This window comes from Zerene cesonia, chromosome 6 (genome assembly GCF_012273895.1).
Source record: "Zerene cesonia ecotype Mississippi chromosome 6, Zerene_cesonia_1.1, whole genome shotgun sequence".
NCBI classification, from domain to species: Eukaryota; Metazoa; Arthropoda; class Insecta; order Lepidoptera; family Pieridae; genus Zerene; species Zerene cesonia.
This window is the reverse complement of record NC_052107.1, coordinates 933,577-953,677: the sequence shown is the minus strand read 5'-3', so window position 1 is coordinate 953,677 and position 20,101 is coordinate 933,577. Positions and strand designations below refer to the sequence as shown.

The following is a 20,101-nucleotide window of genomic DNA, read 5'->3' as shown; positions in this document are numbered from 1 at the left end:
AGCATGTAAAATTTTTTGAAATCGGTCCAGATGTTCCTTACGCGTTCTAATCAAACAAATGAACAAAATAAATATATACAAACAATCTCTTCAGGTTTAATCTTATTAAAATATAGACGAACCACCTTTTAATTAATAAGTGTATTTTAAATAATTAAAAACAGGAACAGACCTCACAAATCGATCGGAAAAGGTCATATAATAAAGACTCCTTTGAATTGTTACAAAATAAGTCACGGCTAGAACTAATCTGTTACCGTGGGACATCCAAATCCCTGTGATAAATAGGTTTTTGTAACGCGAGGAAGTAACGACCGACGCGACGGTTGCACAGATAAGATACTATTTGCCCCCGTTTCCCGCGCTCCATTTCAAAAATTCTTTTTTTACAGATAAAAAATAAACGACTGGCATGACATTCGCACGTATATTCTTTTGCTACAGATAATTATTGCGCCTGTATGTATAATTTTGGGCAGAATGCCATTTAAATTATTCTCAGACGGTTTAATGTTTTTGATATTTTAACAGTTTTAATTGTAAGTTCACGTTGTCACCTTTACCGTTTTTGCTCGTGTGATTTTGCATTAAAATAAGATGCTTTCAATATGTCCCTAATTAGATATGCCATGCATTAAAAATACATATTTTTGTAATATATATTTTTAACTTTAAACTCTCAACATGAGAACTGAATGTGATATATAGGTATTCATATGATATATTGAATCGAATAACTAAAACTAGAAAAATACACAGTGATATAAGTATTTTCAAAAGAAATACGAGCAATTTGAACAGAACAGAATATTTTCTTTATTTGCATTATTCACATACAAGGAAAAATCACGTAACAAACTTTTAGAGCATTGTAAGTATAACATAATATGCTTCTTAGAAATTAGACGAATACTTAGAATCGCGAACAAGAATGTATATCTACAAAGAAACAATGAAACATAACTTAACATTACACCTTTAACATGCATTTTAATACCCAGCATCTAGAACACACATTTTTTCTTTTTAAGGCTATAAGAGGGCATCTGAGCTGATGATTCGCTTGGTAAGCGGTCACCACCGCCCATGAACATTCGCAGAGATAGGGCTATATACGGTAAGGCCTCTGCGAATACCCTGCCCGCTTTTAAGACGAAATAGATAAGGATAGAATTGACGACTGGAAAGAAAGAATGGACTGAGAAGTGCGAGGAAAAGAAAACGTTCCTCCGTCTCTCATTCACCGTACAAAAGACAGTAGCATGCTACTATTTTAGGTTGGTCTTATGTGGGGGTGTGGTACTTCTCCGGTGCAAGCTGGCACAATTCGTGCTGGAGCGTGCACCAATTCCACTTTAAAACTTCGCCTACCTATTTGTGCATCATGTATTGTAAATATACAGATTTTTCTATTTAAATAATTATCCATTAAACAATAACTTTAAGAGAATTTCTTCACAACACACCATCATACTTTTAAACTTCACGATATTGTGTTATAGAGTCCTAGTTAAGTTTTCTCTTCGGAAAAATTCATATTGTCTCAGTCCATTAATTAAATAGGTCAACTGTCTAGTCCTACGCTTGGACTTAACTATCAAACACCAATTAGATTGCGTGCTTCAATAGATTTAGTTCCATTTTAGACGTTTCTCGAAGGTATTTTATTTAGGTTACCTATATTTAGAACAATCACTGGAAATAAGCTGTATATTCCTGATTAACGTTAATTAAATGTCTAGGTATACTAACTACACCATTACTACTAATATAAAGTCAAAGACTTTTTTCCTTCTGTTTATTTGTTTCTATCTGTTTGAACGCGCTAATCTCAATAACAAATGCAGTCCTTTTTTACGACTGGATATGTATTCCCTGACTCCCATAGGCTTAAAGTACCACGGGCGAAGCCTCCGCGGACCGCTAATTATAAACAAAATATATTTTAACACGGATTTATATATAAGTACACGCTTTTAGTATTATATTCTTTGAAGAACTTGCTTTGTGAAAGCTGACCTTTAAATAAGAATCGGTCTCTTTTCTCAAACCTTCCAATATCGCAGTGCTCTCTAAAAGCTATGAAACTCTTTTATGCACGACAACCCTTTACTTGGATAAATAGTTTGTCATTGGGTATATTTTCTTTTTATACCGACTCTTTAATATATAAAATATATTTTTCTGTAACTTTAATTTGGAAACTATATGAGTATGAAGTTAATAGATTTATGCTTTATTCATATATTATACAGATCACAGGAAAAAATTGGGAAAAACGATACGAACGAAATAAAAGTAGAGCCGCCCGTGTGAAAGAGTGGTGGATTGTAGCAGGAAAAAATAAATTTGTATCAATGCTGATGACTTTGAGAATGATAACAATAAAAAACAAATGTCATGCTGAATTTAGATTCCATATATTAGAATGATGATGATGAATATGAATTTAGTCTACACGCGCTAGCATATAGATATATAAATATAATACTTTTGTCCCCCATATAGCAAACAAATAGTTGTTACCTTTGTTACCTTGCTAACATTATGAATGCAAATTATTGTGTTTGTTTGATCTTCTTTTACGTCGCAACTGAGTGGTTTTATGATATGATATTTGTGTCTAGAGATAGGTAGGCGACTAGAGAATGATATAAAAAAACAACACCTCGTTGTTTATTTTCTTTAAATGCACGGCGAACCCGCGTCCGGAAAGTTAGTTTCATTATACCTCCACTGTTATTTAATGCTTGACAATAAGAGACACTCCCATAATTTTCTACGTAGCGAATGTTAGAGTCCCTTTGATCAATAAACTAAGAAATTTGTTGTCAAAGGCGAGTTACTTGCGAGTTACTTGCGAGTAAAATCAAGCTTACCGTGAAACCAAATATTATTTAAGTAATACAATTTGTGGTACTGGTAGTCGAGCTACTCGTACAGTTCTATATTATCGGATCTTCGAGATTAGGCGAGCTTTAAAATACTTTAGAGTAATTCTAATATGTTATCTGTGCTATTACATAATTATTTTTATCTGTATATTAAGCATTAGTTGAAGCACAAATATTGTTTTAAATACTAATGATGTTCTTTTGACAATTTATGGGTATTTCTCCTTTAATTTTGACTTCACATTTTTTGTAAATTTATAAATTTTTGTTTACAAAGTGGTGATAGACTCGGGCGTTGGCCCGAGTCTATCACCGTCGTCATAAAGGTTAAGACGTCGAACATAGACAAATTCGACGAATATCGACGTCATAAAGGTTAAGACGTCGAACATAGACAAATTAAATGAAATACACATTGACATGATATTCGGTTTATTTGTAGCAAATTTATTCTAAGCTTTTATCAAATCTATTTGATATACCTATATCTATTCTAAGCTTATATCTAGAATAAAGGCGTTTTATTTTTCAGACCTAGCTGACCCTAATACTAGATTAACAATGTTATGCCAGGATATGATCACTTAGGGGTATAAAAATAGTTGTCAAACTATAGCAAGACCTATCTGAAAAATGGTACAAAGATTAGTAGTTTCTAAGGAGTATGAATGAAAACTGACCACAGGGACACAATAGTATTGTATGATTTAAATATGAAATGATATTTATGACTCTTCTTAGTGTAAAAAATTATGACAAAATATTTTATTTCATCGATCCTATTCAAACCCGGTAAAAATGTCGAATTCTCTTGCAATATTTCACATCGGTACTCGAGCTTCGAGGGTAAGTCAGGACGTTAAGTGAATTGTTAATTAGATCACGGATGGAATGATCGTAAAAACTAAATCCTATTCCTTGTGATGTTTTGTCGTGGAAAGCTTTTTGCAAAGGATTCGTGCGAAGATAGAAGTCGTATTGAATTACAACTTGATTCATTCAATCATAATATTTATCTTTGTAATTCTTCTTTTCTGAACGAAGTTAATGTGATATCGTTAAGTACAAGATTATGTGATTATTTAAAAAAGTTTTATAATAACGCATGTGCACAGATAATTACTGTCGTTAGTAAAGATAGCATAATGCTGTACTATTTATTTATGTCATTTTTGCAAGGACAAAATAAAAATGTGTTGTGTGTAACAAGAATCATGGTTTATTACACTTGGAGCTTGTTATCCAGTTAAATTGCACTTTCATAAGAAACCTTCTCATGTACTTTCTTACCAGTTTAAAACGCGCTTTTATGAGCTTAACTAGTATCTGTATTAACGCGATGTTTTATCGTTATTTTCACACACTTTAAAGTGTTCCATTTATTTTAAACTATATATGCCCCACGGTTCCACACGTGTACAAAACAATTGTTCCAACCCTTTCAAAAAAACAATTTGTTTGACCATGGGTTTGCAATGGTTTACATTCATAATTTTATACTAATCGGTGCTGTTACATACAGACGAACATAGGCATTAATTACAATATTAGTTGTATAGTGGTATACTATTTGTAATATCTTCACCCAGCTGGTACTTCACGCAATTAAATAGTCGTTAAATTTTATGAAACGTTTTTAGTTTTCTACGTAATTTTCACAGATATCAATATATCTAAGGTATTAATCATTTCAACTTATAACAATTTTTCATCTTCTCCATAGTACTTATATTCAAATTTTTGCAATATATTCAAATAAAAAAATTAGAATCAAAGGTGACTGACTGACTGACCGACATAGTGATCTATCAACGCACAGCCCAAACCACTGACTGATCGGTCTGAAATTTGGCATGTAAATAGATTTTATGACGTAGGTATCCGCTAAGAAATTTGGAGAATAGAAATTTAAGAGATTTTGATAAATTCTACCTCCTAGGGATAAAAAAGGGGATGAAAGTTTGTATCATGAAAATTTATTAAGACCGCGCGGGCGAACCTGCGGGTGACAACTAGTTTATGTTATAAAAAGAAAATATGTTTGTCTGTCTTTCGTATACGTCGCAACGGAGCGTTATTGTGATTCGATTTTATGCCTGGAGATAAAAATCGAATCACATTCACACTGTTAAACATCTCATACCCATAATCAACTCTTTGATTGCGCAGGCGAAGCCGCAAGCGGTTGTTATATTGATGAATCTTTAAAATTTGAACTATTTTTCATGTTGATAGAAGTATCATGCCCCTTTTCAAGAATAAATTGAACTTTAACATTGACTTGAGCCTTACAAAACGTCAAAAACCCAAGTAACAGCAAGTTAGCTCCTTAAAATGCTTTTTGTTTTACAGCTCTTAAAAGATGTTGAGACAGTTCATTGTATGCGATAAAGCTGAAAGTTCCGCTGAGTGCTCACTACGTCTTACGTTAATTACTTTGGAAGCTTAAGCAAATTGACGTCTACAAAACATAAATAAATCGTCGGAAAAATTTAATATATGTGTAATAATTGAGGTACTTAGGGATATTTTCTGTTGACTGTTGTTGATGATGGATGTTATTCATATCGTCTTATATAAAAGCGGATATTCACTGACTTACTTTTCGTGTTCGTCCTGGCTAATATTGTTCTGACAGAACTTCCTCATCACATAGATAATAAATAGTTGAAGACCTCTTTGTAGAATTCCCGAATAAATACAAAACATTAATAAAAATAGGCTTAACTTCATCGGGTTACAAAAAATGGGACACGAGTTTGACTAAAATATTAAATAAACATATCTTTATCTAAATCTTATTTTCATAATCTGTACTAATATTGTAGAGCTGAAGAGTTAGACTAATCTCAGGAACTACTGGTCCGATTTGAAAAATTCTTTCAGTGTTCGATAGCCCATTTATTGAGGAAGGTTTATAGACTATACTTGTACCACGAGTGAAGCCGGGGCGGACCGCTAGTTATAAATATAATTTAGTACATGAGCAGGTACTTAAGTTTTTAATAAAAGACGCTCAATAATCGAACTGGGTTAACCATCAATATACAGCATATTGATGCTCACAATAAAAAATTTATTGCCCTTTTATATTAAGAAAGTAATGTAACAGTTGAATAGAATACCAAAGCATCTTTTTAACATAACTTCATCGCCTACGAACAAATTCATAGCAAATCATCTGGGCCACGTAAAATATTTAATTTGTCGTTTGCCTATATTGAAGTTGTAGGATATAAAAAACAATTTTAGGGACTGCAATTTGCGAAATTTTGTTTAAGAAATAAGCTTATAGTTTTATTAAATTACCTTTTTGTTTCCACTACTATACACCAGTCTTCTTAAATTAAATTCGCAAAGCCAAAATACGCACCTATTCCAAGTCCAATATGTTATGTTGTTAGAACATATAACAGCTATTAATGTTTTGAGTATAATTATTTATGAAAACATTCAAATGATTTTATAAATCAGTTTATAGAATGTAATAATAATAATAACAATACCTAATGCGAGGCATTTCAATAAAATATCGTGTAATTAACAATAACTATAAGGCAATGATTTGAAATTTAGGTAATCATAAACAGAATTAGTTATTATTAAGTACACCATTGACCTGATTTTATGTGTAATACAATCAAATATTCGCTGGTTAATAATAAAAGAAAGAAAGAAAGAAATACTGTAATTTAATGCGCAAATAATTAATATAAATTGATTGAGTCTTACGTTAGCTTAGTTTTCTATCAGGATTTTGATATTTTTATCAATTAAATATATGGACGGCTTTAATGTCCTGACCCAGATAAAAAAACATGCATTAGTAATTTGCAAACTATACATAGAAACTTTTTAGTGGATCCGGCAATGCTTGTTTTGTTAAAACACTTAGTGGTATAAAAATCACGACAGTCAGTTCACGACCTTTTCTCAGACCTACCCAATATACACAAAATAATTCTTAAATTCAGTCATGCTCTTTCGAAGGTATTTGGTTACAAATAAGTGAGAGGCGAAAATTTTACATCTATAGACAGTATCTACTAATATATTAGTATTGACAACCATAGTTTTATAGTATTATGTTATCTGTGGTACTACGTTATCTGTGCTATCGGCAAGGTTGACGTTTAATTTCTTGTCAATTAGGGACCACATAGGATATTCTTAATCAATAGCAATGCTATTGACAATATCCTTAATATTCATGCTTAGGTAATAGACTAGGATAAATGTTCAAAAATGAATGAATATGCAATCTGTCGTCTCTGTTCTATTTTCGAATTTGGGTTTACAATTTAAATATAGTAGCAAGTAAACAGAATAATGGCCACCGAAAAGATATTACAATATTCATAATCTGGACCCTGAGGGAATTAACCAGTCGGTATGCTAATTCCTTTAATTTTCCACTTAAAACATGATGGTCTCTTCATCAGAGAATCAGTAAGTATTTGCTTCAGGAAGGATGAAATTTTAGCGAAAGTTTAAATCAATCAAAATGGTTGATTCCGTTTTATAGTGAAGAAACAAAAAACTATTGTAATTTATTTGTATGTCACACTAAGTCTTATCACATTACTTAATTTTTGTAAAAAAAAGACTGGTTTTTCATATCTATTTTTATATCTATATTCTTTTATTTGGTTATGTCATACTGTCTCGCTAAATAAACATGTTTTTTTCTCTTTCCTTCTGTAATGTGATCACTCTCGCTTACGAACACTATTATTACAAGTTATCACCATTGCCTCAGATTCTTCTTTTAAACATAGTTCATACTATATATATACATATAGTATAGTAGTATATACATATAGTAGTTTCAGTAAAAGAGTTTATTAGAAATTGTTTCAAAACCTTCATCCCACCCCTTTGTCACAATCTCAGTTCAGTACTATTTAATTTTTGTCTCTACTAATTGTCTTATAATGCCATTAACAAAAAATTACGAATAATTAATCCATGTCCTACATTTGTATGAACATCGCTATCACGAGATTATTTCGTCAAACGTTCATTCATTCTAAACTTTTAAAAAATCTCTTAATGAACTAATATTGTAAAACTTAATTGAACAACAAAATTATTTACGCGCCATAAGTTTCGACCGATCCGATTCGAGTTAAAAACAGAAAAAAATACAAAACTTTTGTCAGCTGGCAACAATCGCTTGTAACTGGTGGGATTAGAGAATTCGCTTCAAACTTCTTTCTTTATCACGCTTCACAAGTTCCGAATGCAGTTTTTTTAATATGGCTTTTAAAAGCTCTTTAATGTTACTTTGTGAACAGATTTTCTTTATTTGACGGGCTTGCAGCTGCTTATTGCACAAACGTTTTCGCTGTAACTTTGGCATAGTATTTATAAGTTTAGTCGTTAATCTATGGAATGTTTAAAAATTTTATGTATTCTCTTAATATTTAGATAAATACTCATGTAAACTGCAAATTCTGAAGTCATTTTCTCATTCTTCAAATTTAAAACACAAAATAATTATTTTAATTATGCAGCCATAAGTTTCTTAATTTATTCTGTCATTTCGTATCTTAGAATTCTAGTTTAAAGGTGATTTATTCGGTGAATTTTGTGTGAGGATTCTTTTCTGTGTACCCAATATAATATCTGCTTTCTTACTCTGTTTGATTATATGCTTATTGTTTTATGGTAGTAAGATAACCTTAAATCAACTAGTTCAGAAACCCGCATATAAAACTCTACTCCTTATCAATCATCAATAAGAAGGGTTTAGTTCAACTGACACACATGCCTTCCTTTTGAGACACAAAACCTCTTTCTGTGCGAGCTGGAATCCATTTAGCACTGCAGTACGCTGCAGTAGATAATCGTACCGAGGTCGTCCCGGCCTCGCATCCAAGGCCCTCAAAGCCTTCTGTTATCCGCAGCTGTTACTGAAATACAATTCAAATTTCAATGAGACACTTAAATTGTCGTGGAATGTTAAGTGTGAACTGGATTTCGCTTTGCTGGATTCCGTTTTAACCAGCGTTCCCGAAAACGAAGGAGGTTCTCCATTTATTTATTGTCTCTCGATTACTCCTTGGGCTTTCAACCGATTGTCGTGATTATTTTTGTGTTTGATAGGGAATTGTTGTCATTTGGTGCCATTTTAGAATCTGGACAGGGACGCGACCTTTTTTGTAAAAAAATATTCAGTCGATAATATCGTTTTTTAGTTTGTTTGGTCTTTATTATAGAAATTTAATGAATGATATTGATATTGATTTAATGAATGATTTTAATGAATGATATTGATTTAATGAATGATATTGATAAAAAACTTCTAATTCTACATTACATCCCACAATTTGTCCCCGCTTGTGTGAACCAACGCGTATATAAACGTTCATTTGTGTGGATGAACACAAACAGAAAATAAATAATATTCAACCCACAGATTCACACTGCAAACTTATTTTTTTCCAGGCCATCTAATGGTCTATCACTAGGTCGTTGACTAGTCACACCTAGGCTATAAATATAACTAATATGATGAAGGCCGTGTTCAGAATCGATTAACCTGGCACGTCATGGTGACACCTTATTTATCAAGCTTTGTCAGAAAGCGGCGGCAAATTTATCGCGCCATTTTGTGCTGAATATTAACGTTTTTACGTCGTTTACGTTTTCATTTTAACGTACATCTATTAAGCTATATAACCTCTTTTACTAGTGGATTAATAATTGAATGATATGAAATATGAAAGACTTATTATTTTCTCTATGTTATGATATACCTACGAGCTGCGCCCCGCGGTTTCACACGCGTAATAAGTCCGTATCCCGTAGGAATATCGTTATTCCAGTTGTCCAGATGCCTACGTACCATTTCATTGCAATCGGTTAAGTAGTTTTTGCGTGAAAGAGCAACAAACACACACATTCTTACAAACTTTCGCATGTGTAATATTAGTAGGATTAGTCTCGATATGTTACCACATATGCTTTAAATATAAAATTATTTTTGCATTTCCATTAGTTCTAATAGACGATTGATAATATTAACAACGCAATGTGAATAAAGAAATTGGCACATATTAAAAAAAAAAAAACAATTTAGTATTCGCATATAACCGGTAAAAAATTATTTTCTCTTGCTTTGACATTTTTTTCTTCAGTAAGCTTCTATTCAGAATAGACACTGCTTAACCCGAAGATCCCATTTCGTTGCAAGCAAATACAATATAAAACAACTTAATTGGTCTCTTTTATCAAATAAAATGTCTCCCTTTTATTACAAACTAGCTGTTCGCCCCGACTTCGCCCATGGTACATGTATAGCCTATATCACTCAGGGTGAAAGAATTTTTGAAATCGGTTGAGGGGTTTTTGCGTTTAAATGTTGCAAACATACAAAAATACAAAAGATTCCTCTTTATAGATTAGTCATTCTACAGAAGCAATTTCGCTCCGACTCCTTAATCGTATCAAAGGATAAGCAAAAGAGGATTATGTAATAAAGGAAGTGAAAGGGAAATTGCATAATCCGATTTTCACAACCAACATCAAATTAAAGATTAAGATACGTTTACGACAATAGCATAAATTTAGTAACGTAGTATTTAAAGATAATGTCTCAATGCCCTTTACATGTCACAGAATATTTTATCTCACAGGAAAAAATCCCCTTACATTTTCTGTTTCATAAAGCAGTAACAAAATGTTCTCCTAGTAAAACGGCATTTACTTATGATAGCACAAACAGATATTTCCAATTTCGGAAAGCATCTGAGACAACCATAAAGCCTGACCTGGCTGAATTCTGCAATGCAGGCCACTGAATTAATTACTTACAATTTGTCGACCGCAATAATTGAATGCACATTTTAATTGGACAAAAATCCGTACGTAGCTGTGACGTAATGGTAGGTCAGGGCTCCATTGGAGGTTTGCCTGGTTAATTTATTGCCCTAAGTTAAGGTCGTATTATGCAAGGCGTTTATTTCAAATAGAATTTAACAATACAGATTAATTACAAGCTATTTTTGTATTATCAGCGTGGGTTTTTATTGTGCTTTTACTATCTCACACGCATGTTTGTATATTTGTATCTAGCTGACTTGATTAAACTCGATTTTGAACAACTTAAAACGGACAGATTTGGTTCAGACTTTACATTACACGCTGTACATTTATAAGGATTGGTGACAAAACAATAAGCTTATCTTATCATCCTGATTAGAATATCCAGGTTTTAATAATTTCCTTACGTTTATGAGCAAATGAAAGAAGATTGATTCTATTATAAAATCGAGTTTCTTTTAATTATATTTATTTGAGATATGACAAACTTTATGATAGAATTGAGGTATTGGATACTTAAAAGGATAGTTAGGGAACTATTGGATTAAATTTCGGCTTGAGTCTGTCTTACCGGAACTAATCTATAGTTCCGGTAAGACAGTTTAAATGACTATAAAACAGTTATAATTTATGTTTAAATTACTATAAGACAGTTTAAATTACTATGAAGCGATGGAAGATGCTGAATCTCTGCGTTATTTATACACGACGAGACAAAAGAAGGAATCAATATTGATCGTCTTAATATCGTTTAATGATATGTCGCTATTAATTTAGATTTATTTATTTATTATACGTTACATACAATTCCTCAAGAAGTATTGTCCCTACTAATGTTATAAATGGGAAATTAACTCTGTCTGTCAGTTACTTACAGGTCAGATTTTATTTCTTTCAAAATTAGAGAACACTGAATTCAACACCACATACTTAAATTACCAATTCCGATAAGGTTGCGTTCGTACAAAAACTTTCCTTTGTCGTTATGTACGAGTTGAAGGAAATTTTATAAAGAACTTGAGATTCTACGGCGAAATAGGTACGTATGCTTTGTACGTTTTGAAATTCGCAAACAATTCATTAGGCGACGTGAACAATACAAACGTAACCGAGTTATGGAACAATATTGCTATTCAATCCCGCTTCTATAGACATTCAAGGGCAGACTCTTCCGAAGCCTCCTTCCGCCATGTGGCCTTATAACTTCCTGACTTTAAGAATACCTTTTATAGGTGAACATTTGAGATTTCTGTGATTCTTTTATAAATGATAAAGTACGCTTAGCATCCTGATGTTGTCATACCCAATAATCTATATAGAATAATGGTATATTAACCAATAGTTTTATATTATCTATGCCAATGGTATTATTTTTGCGCAATTTTTTTCTTCTGTAGTAAATTTTATTGAAATGAACCCTCCATATAGGTAGCCTATATACTGTACAACGAATTAAACATTTATTATTATTCTCAATCCTACTATATAAACGTGAAAGTTGGATTATGGATGGATGTATTTGTAACTCTTTCATGCGAAAACAGCTTATCGTATTAGTATGAAATTTTCTACAGACATAGATTATATCCATCCAGCTATCGAATACCTTACACGCAAACATATGACATATACAGAGTGTGCCCTTTTACATTTACGTATACAGGATGTAGCCTTTTATGGTCCAGTAGTTTTATCTGACTGGACAATAAAAATGGAGCACAATCTTTACGACATGTGTACTTATTTGGGTGTTATTTTACTTCCGAAGTGGCCTCATCATTTACTTTCTGTGAACGAGAAATATTTTTAACATTGAATATAAATGAGTATTTTTTTATAACCAATGTTTATTATGTTTTATTTTTTTATTAGAGTTACTTATATTGCTGATATGATTGTTATTATTATTGATAATAACATACTGTTAATATGAAATCATACGTAACAAGATAAAACAAAGACTAGATTCTAAACCAAGGGAAGAAATGTAAACAATATTATAAACACAGTAAACCGTGATACGTCACGCTGACCGCTGGTGCCGACAGCCGAAACAACGGTCAGCGTGTGGTCAGCGTGACATTAAAACCAGCCTTACACCTCTACACACCTAACACATCCAATATATATGCATATAAATGAACACTTAACAATGAAACGCCTGCACGAAACATATAATAGCTACAATACATAAATAATAGTATATAGTAGTAGCAGTAGTTTTGGGAGTTTTTAGCGGACAAACAAGGTGACCCATAATTTCTATGCATACATAGGATTTTTTTTTACGAACACAAATCAGTACTTTGGACTTCTTAAAGTAAAAACATCTTGTCATATGTATGTCATAAATAGAAATGTGATTATGTATTTTCAGAAAAGGGCCGCTACCTGGGCTCCCCGTGCGAGTTCACCTGCAACCCCAAGCTGGTGCATGTGTACTGCGAGCCGCGCTCCAGCACGTGCCAGTGCGACCCCAAACATTCTGTGGAGCTTGGCATCGCGAGGGGCTGCGCTAAACGTGGGTATTCCTCGCAGAAGTACTATGCGCCCGGCGTGAGATTTGATTTTCGAGAATGAATATAAAATGTACTAAAAGTACATGAGCAACTTGTTTATGAGAAAAGAATAATAATGAAGCATTATGTGTCTAATTACAAATGTTGTCGATGTGAACTCTGAACCCGCTATGCTGGCTACGTCGATAATGTGACCCAACTGGGACTAGGATACATTTAGTGCTATTTTGTGACGTCATGTGCGTTAATTTAAATAAAATAATAATCTGAGTTTGTATTTAAATGCTAAAAGATTTTCTAAGTAAATCATGTTTCAAATGACATTTGCCCTATAATTGGCAAAGATCACTAAAGTCTGAATTAAACTCTTCTTTGGATCCACGTCGCATAATATTTACAAACATTCACGCACGAGTGATACATGAATTATCTTCCGTGTTTTTTGTTATTTATTTTTCTTAATTTATGCTTATATAAGTTTTAACGAATGGTAATTACAAAGGTTGTAATTTCCAGTAAAAGAACAAAGTATGAACATAACGTGTTGTTTTAATTTTTTTTTTTATATATTATATATTATGTATTCTTTGTTAAAAATTTGATTGAGACATATTACTAACTTCCTCCAAACATTTTTGTTATGGTTTTAATTTAATAAAATCGTATAGCTTATATTTAAAATCTGTATGCCTAAATCATTCAGTTTCAAACTTCTGCTAGTGCTTTAAAATAATAAACATAATGCATAAACACAATGATTTCTGCCATCCTTTCTTCAGGACATCTTTAACATTAAACTAGTTGTTAATGTGCCTTCAAATTCCAGCCAAGAAGCTTGGTGAGCAATGCTTCTATCGGGAGACGTGTCGAGCGTTCGACCCCCACGCGTCCTGCGTCCAGGTCAATCACAACGCGTATTGCCAGTGCGACCCTGGCTACCACACTACCAGCCACTCGCGGCCGACGCAGAGGGTCTTCTGCACTGAAGGTTAATTTGAAAGTCTACTCAAACTCAAACCATTATTTATTGAATAAGACTTCTTATAAAAGATACACTTTTGAATCGTTTTAACATTTGACGGTTCGGAAAGCAGTTTCTAGAGAAGAGCCAGCAAGAAACTCTGTAGTTGATCTCTACACGGTTTTAAGTCAATCTAGAAGTAAAATTGTGCCAAATCAAATTAAAATCTTATTCATTCAGCTGACTTTCAAATCGTTTGTTAGGTAGTAGTAGTTAATAGTGCTTCCACTATAATACATCTATTATTAGTAGTATTATAGTATGTTAATAATAGTAATGAGTATGTTTAGGAGACAAAAAATCAGGGCTGTGTTGTTACATAACGCCTTCCTCATTATTTGTATATCGCCCGTGCCGACGTCTTTATCAGCCATTCAATGTGAGCAATTTTGATTCAGTATTAGGATTAAGAATTAAAAGAAAATTTAATTCACTTCAATCTAAATATTTTAACAACAAACCGACTATAAATACGCTAAATAACGATAAAATTCGTAGCATTGAATTCTTGCTTCTACGATCAGTTTTGTACTTATTACTCTCAGATGATACCGCCCCGTTATCTGGTAGTCCAAACTTACATGTCACTTAAAAATACGTCATACCGCTTCCAGACCTGGTGCTGCTGACGGCGGACATGCCGACGCTGCTGGGAGTAGCGTCGGGCATCTTCGTGCTGGCCGGCCTCTTATGCTTCGTGCTGCATCTGTACACTAAGGCCCGCTACCACCCCGCGCACCTAGCTGATGCGCGACTTACTCCACCCTGTCTTTACTCTTTGAATGATACTGGTTAGTTTTTCTGAATTGTTTGGTTGTCCTGATAATCATTTAAAATGTAAGTATATTATACTTTACTTAATGATGTTGAAACTGTTTGCAGATTAAAGATTTCTTTAATTTTGATGTGAAACATCTATAGCCGCACGTAAAACCGTTTTCTTGCGTGGCGACACATGCCGTGGCGACGCGTCGCCACGTTATACGATTGTATATATACATACATACATGAAAATAATATCGATGTTTCACATCTGCCAGGCGTCCCGTGACGGCTCACATTTTTTTGATTCACAATTTGATCCTCGATGAAGTTCACAAACCTTCTTTTGTGTCTCAAATGTAAATAATTTTTATATGATGCTTATCGTATTCACATCACATCGTAAAGTAGCCGCTTACTTTCACATAAACCTCAATTTTATTCCTAGTATGTACCGACTCATAATACTATTAATAACATATTATAATTGTCAATTAACATTATTCAATAGTATACTATAAGCGTGATACATATCTTTGCTATCAAATCCGTAATGTAAGGTGCTTCATTGCAGCGTTCAGTTCTTTGGGAATTGGTTTATTTAAAAATGTACAAGATGATCCAAATATACATGTTAGATGGGCTAAACCTGATGATTTATTTAGTTATACTATATGTGTGTACGTAATGCGTATGTATGACCAGGCGGCACGCTGAGCGCGACGCGGGCGTCGTCCCGCGCCTCTTCGCGCAGCGGCTGCACGAGCGGCACGCTGGAGCTGGAGGGCTCGCGGCGCGAGTCGCGGCGCGCCCCGTCGTCGCGCGCAGGTGCGGCGCGCACGGCGGCCATCTTGCTAATCTCGCGCCACCTGAAGGCCGTAAGGGACGGCGGCGCGCACCCGCCTAAGTGCGCCGCCAAAGGTGATCCGGATGATGTATGCAGCGCGGCCCCTTATTGCACGAAACGCTGGTCGGGTGCCCGTGGACTGTACCTCCCCTAATACCGCGTTTGTACGATGTTATTTAATATACGACTAAATTGGTATTTATGGTAGTTTCGCATTTGCGCTGGGTACCATGATATGGACATCACATAATAAGCAACCATTTTTAATAAATGTTCAATGAAATTCGCTTTGAGATCACAAATTGTTATTGATAATTAATTAGTAATAAAAAAAAATAACGTCATATATATTTTTATAATATGTAAATAAGAGGATCTCACATTCAATTAACAGTTCTGAAATAGTTTAGAAAAACAATTTATTCACAAAAATATTCTGCTAGATAGATAAAATAAAGTTTTGGTTCAATGCCTAATTTCAACGGTGTTCCATTTTTAAACAATTTCTGTGAACGCGGGAAAGGTGAACAACTGTAGATTTCTAAATTTAAAATTTATTTCTAGAATATTTTTTATACAACATCCTTGACGTCATTTACGTCGATGTGCTTAGTCGGAAGTCTGTTGAAAAATATTTAGTACAAAAAATGGATCTCAATAAAGCTAAACATTTTACATTAAACTTAGGATAATGTTTATGGTAACAGGTATGTTTATTTGTTAAGGGTATGATTCTTAGTATCGGAATTTAGGTAGCAGGTACGTGTAAATGGTTTGATAATTTACTATTCACAAAAAAAGCGTTTAAAAGAAAAAACAATAATGCCAATTTTAAAATACCCGCGAAAACAGCATCAACATTATAGGATTTGTTCACTTGTATGCTGGTATTCGGGGAGTGTACACGTGTGACGCATGTGTTGTCCCAGGTCGCTCGTTAGATGTCGCGTCTTGGTGTTAGCGGCCTATGTCTGCGACTGTGTGTGAGGCTGCTCTATGTGTGCTTTAACTACAATTTTTGACAAAAATGCTTCAATTATCATCTATTGATTTAAATTAATGAACTTATTATAATAATTTTTGGGACTTTTACTTTAACATTGAATGTTATTTTTTATGTGAAAATGTTCTCAAATTTACTTTTTTTTTATTGAATTTATAGTTAAATAATAATTCGTGTAAATAGGTATCTTCTCTCAACAAATTCACTTTATCACACAATTTTTTGAAGTTGTTAAGATAATTTTACCTACTCCGACATTATCGTTTAATATACGAGTAGTAGTACATTCAATTATTCCGTTATATCATTAACATAGTCGACTTCGATTTTAAAAGAAAATTGTAGTTTAGCGCATATAGACGATACCAGCCACTTAATTTCCAGCAACAGAACGGTTCTCATTTTTGTTTCTCTAATGATAGTCGCATGACTCGTCATGGTGTGAGCAAGATGGCCGTCGATGTTCATATTGTTTCTCTCTTCGTGCTCTATCTTTCAGCTTTTGTGTAACCAGGAAACTGAAAGTAACGTTGGCCTCAACTTCTTAATTCAAATTTAAATTTGGAATATAATTTCGATGTTAAAATTAAAAGCCGCTTGACAAGAAATGTTGCCAGTGCTTGCTTTGCGAATGGTATAGTGCAGATTAAAAAGGTGAGCTGTGTTTTCAGTTTCACACGAAGCACGTTCGCTTATGCTTTCCGTATCTGTAAACACCGTGTCGCATGCCAACGTGTCAAAAGTGTCCTGTATACTGCCTCATGTTTAATTATAAGTGCTTTGAATAAAATTTGAATATAAATATTATCAACTACTTAACATCGAAGCTTTAAGTAGGATGTTTAGATACATTCTAAAGAAGATTCTAAAATAATATACCAATTGTGCTATATTGCTAAAAAGTGACATATCATTTCCATAAATGAACCATAATTCTTCTGTATCATTAAAGGAGAACAGCATGCTCTTAAAATTTTCACCACCAATAAAAAAATATTTTATAGCTTGAGATTATTATTGAAATAAATATATAATAACATATATATTATTTATCACAGTAGCAGTTTCATTAAAGAATTTTATCGGGAGTCATAAGCACAAAACCAACACGCTTCAATTTTTCAAATTACAACATGCTTCGCCAACAGGCCTTAAACTTTGTTTTATATATTTTCCCTTGAAATAATTATTGTCAATTTACTTCTAGGTTCGCGACGTCCAAGTCTAAGCTCCGTTCAAAGCAGCTCATCGTCAATTAGGAGTTACAGCGCTAAGAAGTGGGAAAGAGAAAGAGAACAGAAGGAGAGGCGGCAGATGAGCATGCGTCTTGCTCAATTGCACGACAAGATGGCGGCGGGCCGAGACCTACCGAAGCACGCGCCCACTCCGTCTCCTAGATCTCCTAATAATTCTACCGATGGGCTATTACCGGCTGTTTGCGAAATTCGAGAAGTATGTATTGATTTATCGTGAACAAATGTGATACCACTTTTATAGAGACTGTTTAAACTGTTTAACGGTTTTGTACCCACAATACATTGAAAATAATATTTAATTAAATAACGGAAACGAAATTCAATATTCGCGAAGTCTTTTGAAAAGCCCTATATTACCTATCACATTTATTCCATTGTTTTACAGCTAGTGGCGAATGCTGATCAACTGCAAGGAGTTGACGGTCCCTGCTCCAGCTCTTCGCTTTACTGACAACAAATGACAACGACCGTCATCAGGTCCATGGACTCCCTGTCCTCTGACGGCACTCCAGCCGTTGCGTGGATGTAGAGTGAAAAAACATTAACCATAATATACCAGTGTGTGTACGAAGTTGCATCGATGCGATGCAGTTAACGGTTTATGATTGCATTAGAGGGCTACGTGATTGTATTCAATGATTGAATTCGTGATTGGAGTGATTTAACAGTGACTCTTAGAGAATGAAGACTAATAATTGTACTTTGTGAGGACATTGTGATGCTAATGAGTGTTACTAGTTAATAAGCACAATTTCTCATTAACCCCTGCCGAAACACCAGATTGTTAAAGAAATAGATAATTTTAGTTATCATGAGGCGTGGCTTGTATTTTTAACTAATATAATATTTAGTTTATGACATTTTGAATAACACGAAATAAAGAATACATGAAAATATGTAATAACTATGTTCTAATTGAAGGCCTAACAATAATAAATAATAAATTTCTCATCTTAAATTATGCTTCTCACTCAATAAATTACTACATTTTTGTCCAAAGATATGCCAATTTAAACTCATGAGCGGGCATCGCAACTTCAAAGTAAAACCAAACTCTTTATTAATTAAAACCACGATTATTTAATGTTTTACTCGCATTAACGGAAACAAAAATGTTATATAATAAAAAATAAAATCAAGCAATTATTTTCAAATTGAATTCTACACATTTTGTTTTACGTAATTGAACTTTGAAACTTTGCGTGATTAAATCCATAAAAGATATATAGCAGAGTATAGGTACTCTATCATTCATCAAAGAAGGTGGCTTCTTCATTAGCAAAAATATGACGAATAAATGTTTACACAAATTTTTTTGTTAATTATTGTTATAACACGATTCTTTCGACAAAACACGACAAAAACGTAATCAGAGCAAATATATCAACCTTACATAGCTATTAAATGCTGCTGTGTTTACAAAATTAGAAATAAATAAATTAGATTAAGAACTTATGTATCTGGATGTGGTCTGCGATTGCCGTGATATGTTTTCTAGTCATTATTTAAATGAAAAACGAACGTGGAAGATGAATATAACGCTATAGAATGAAAAATATGAGAATTGCAATAAATTGTTACTTAATAATTACGACGATAGTCATTAAGACAAAAATTGTCTTTTATACATATTATTTAGGTTTTATTTAAAAATATTATTGTAGTACAAATGGATTTACTTCATTCATCACCAGTTTAATACTCTCTAAATCGTTAATATTATTTGCTAAGATCAATACAAAAATTCCGTTTCCGTTCCGAAAAAGAATTTATATATCGTTTTAATTTAATTATCTATTACAGACGTGAGCGTAAAAATAGGCGCGTTTATTTTGTCTACATGTATTCTAGAGCCAAGGCGAATCATATAACCTTCGCCTTGTAGAAAAATTTATTTTTAACAACTGTATATTTTTGACTTCCATTATGCTATTTTATTTTCATATACCCATTATATTTAAACAGATATTTA

At 33.2% G+C, this 20,101-nt stretch overlaps 1 protein-coding gene across 2 annotated transcripts in view; it reads left to right on the top strand.

Moving 5' to 3' along the window:
• The window catches only part of LOC119840500, a 36,473-nt gene extending 16,599 nt beyond the window's left edge, over window positions 1-19,874 (top strand). Inside the window, exons 3-8 of one of the 2 annotated variants that reach the window (XM_038367140.1) lie at window positions 13,099-13,242; window positions 14,067-14,228; window positions 14,876-15,052; window positions 15,729-15,851; window positions 18,081-18,325; window positions 18,515-19,874. In XM_038367140.1, coding sequence (XP_038223068.1) covers window positions 13,099-13,242; window positions 14,067-14,228; window positions 14,876-15,052; window positions 15,729-15,851; window positions 18,081-18,325; window positions 18,515-18,580 — 917 coding nt within the window. In that variant the 3' untranslated portion in view covers window positions 18,581-19,874. Of the gene's footprint in view, window positions 1-13,098; window positions 13,243-14,066; window positions 14,229-14,875; window positions 15,053-15,728; window positions 15,945-18,080; window positions 18,326-18,514 lie in introns of both variants that reach the window. The other variant, XM_038367139.1, reaches the window with a different exon arrangement.
• The last annotated feature ends 227 nt before the right edge of the window (window positions 19,875-20,101 follow it).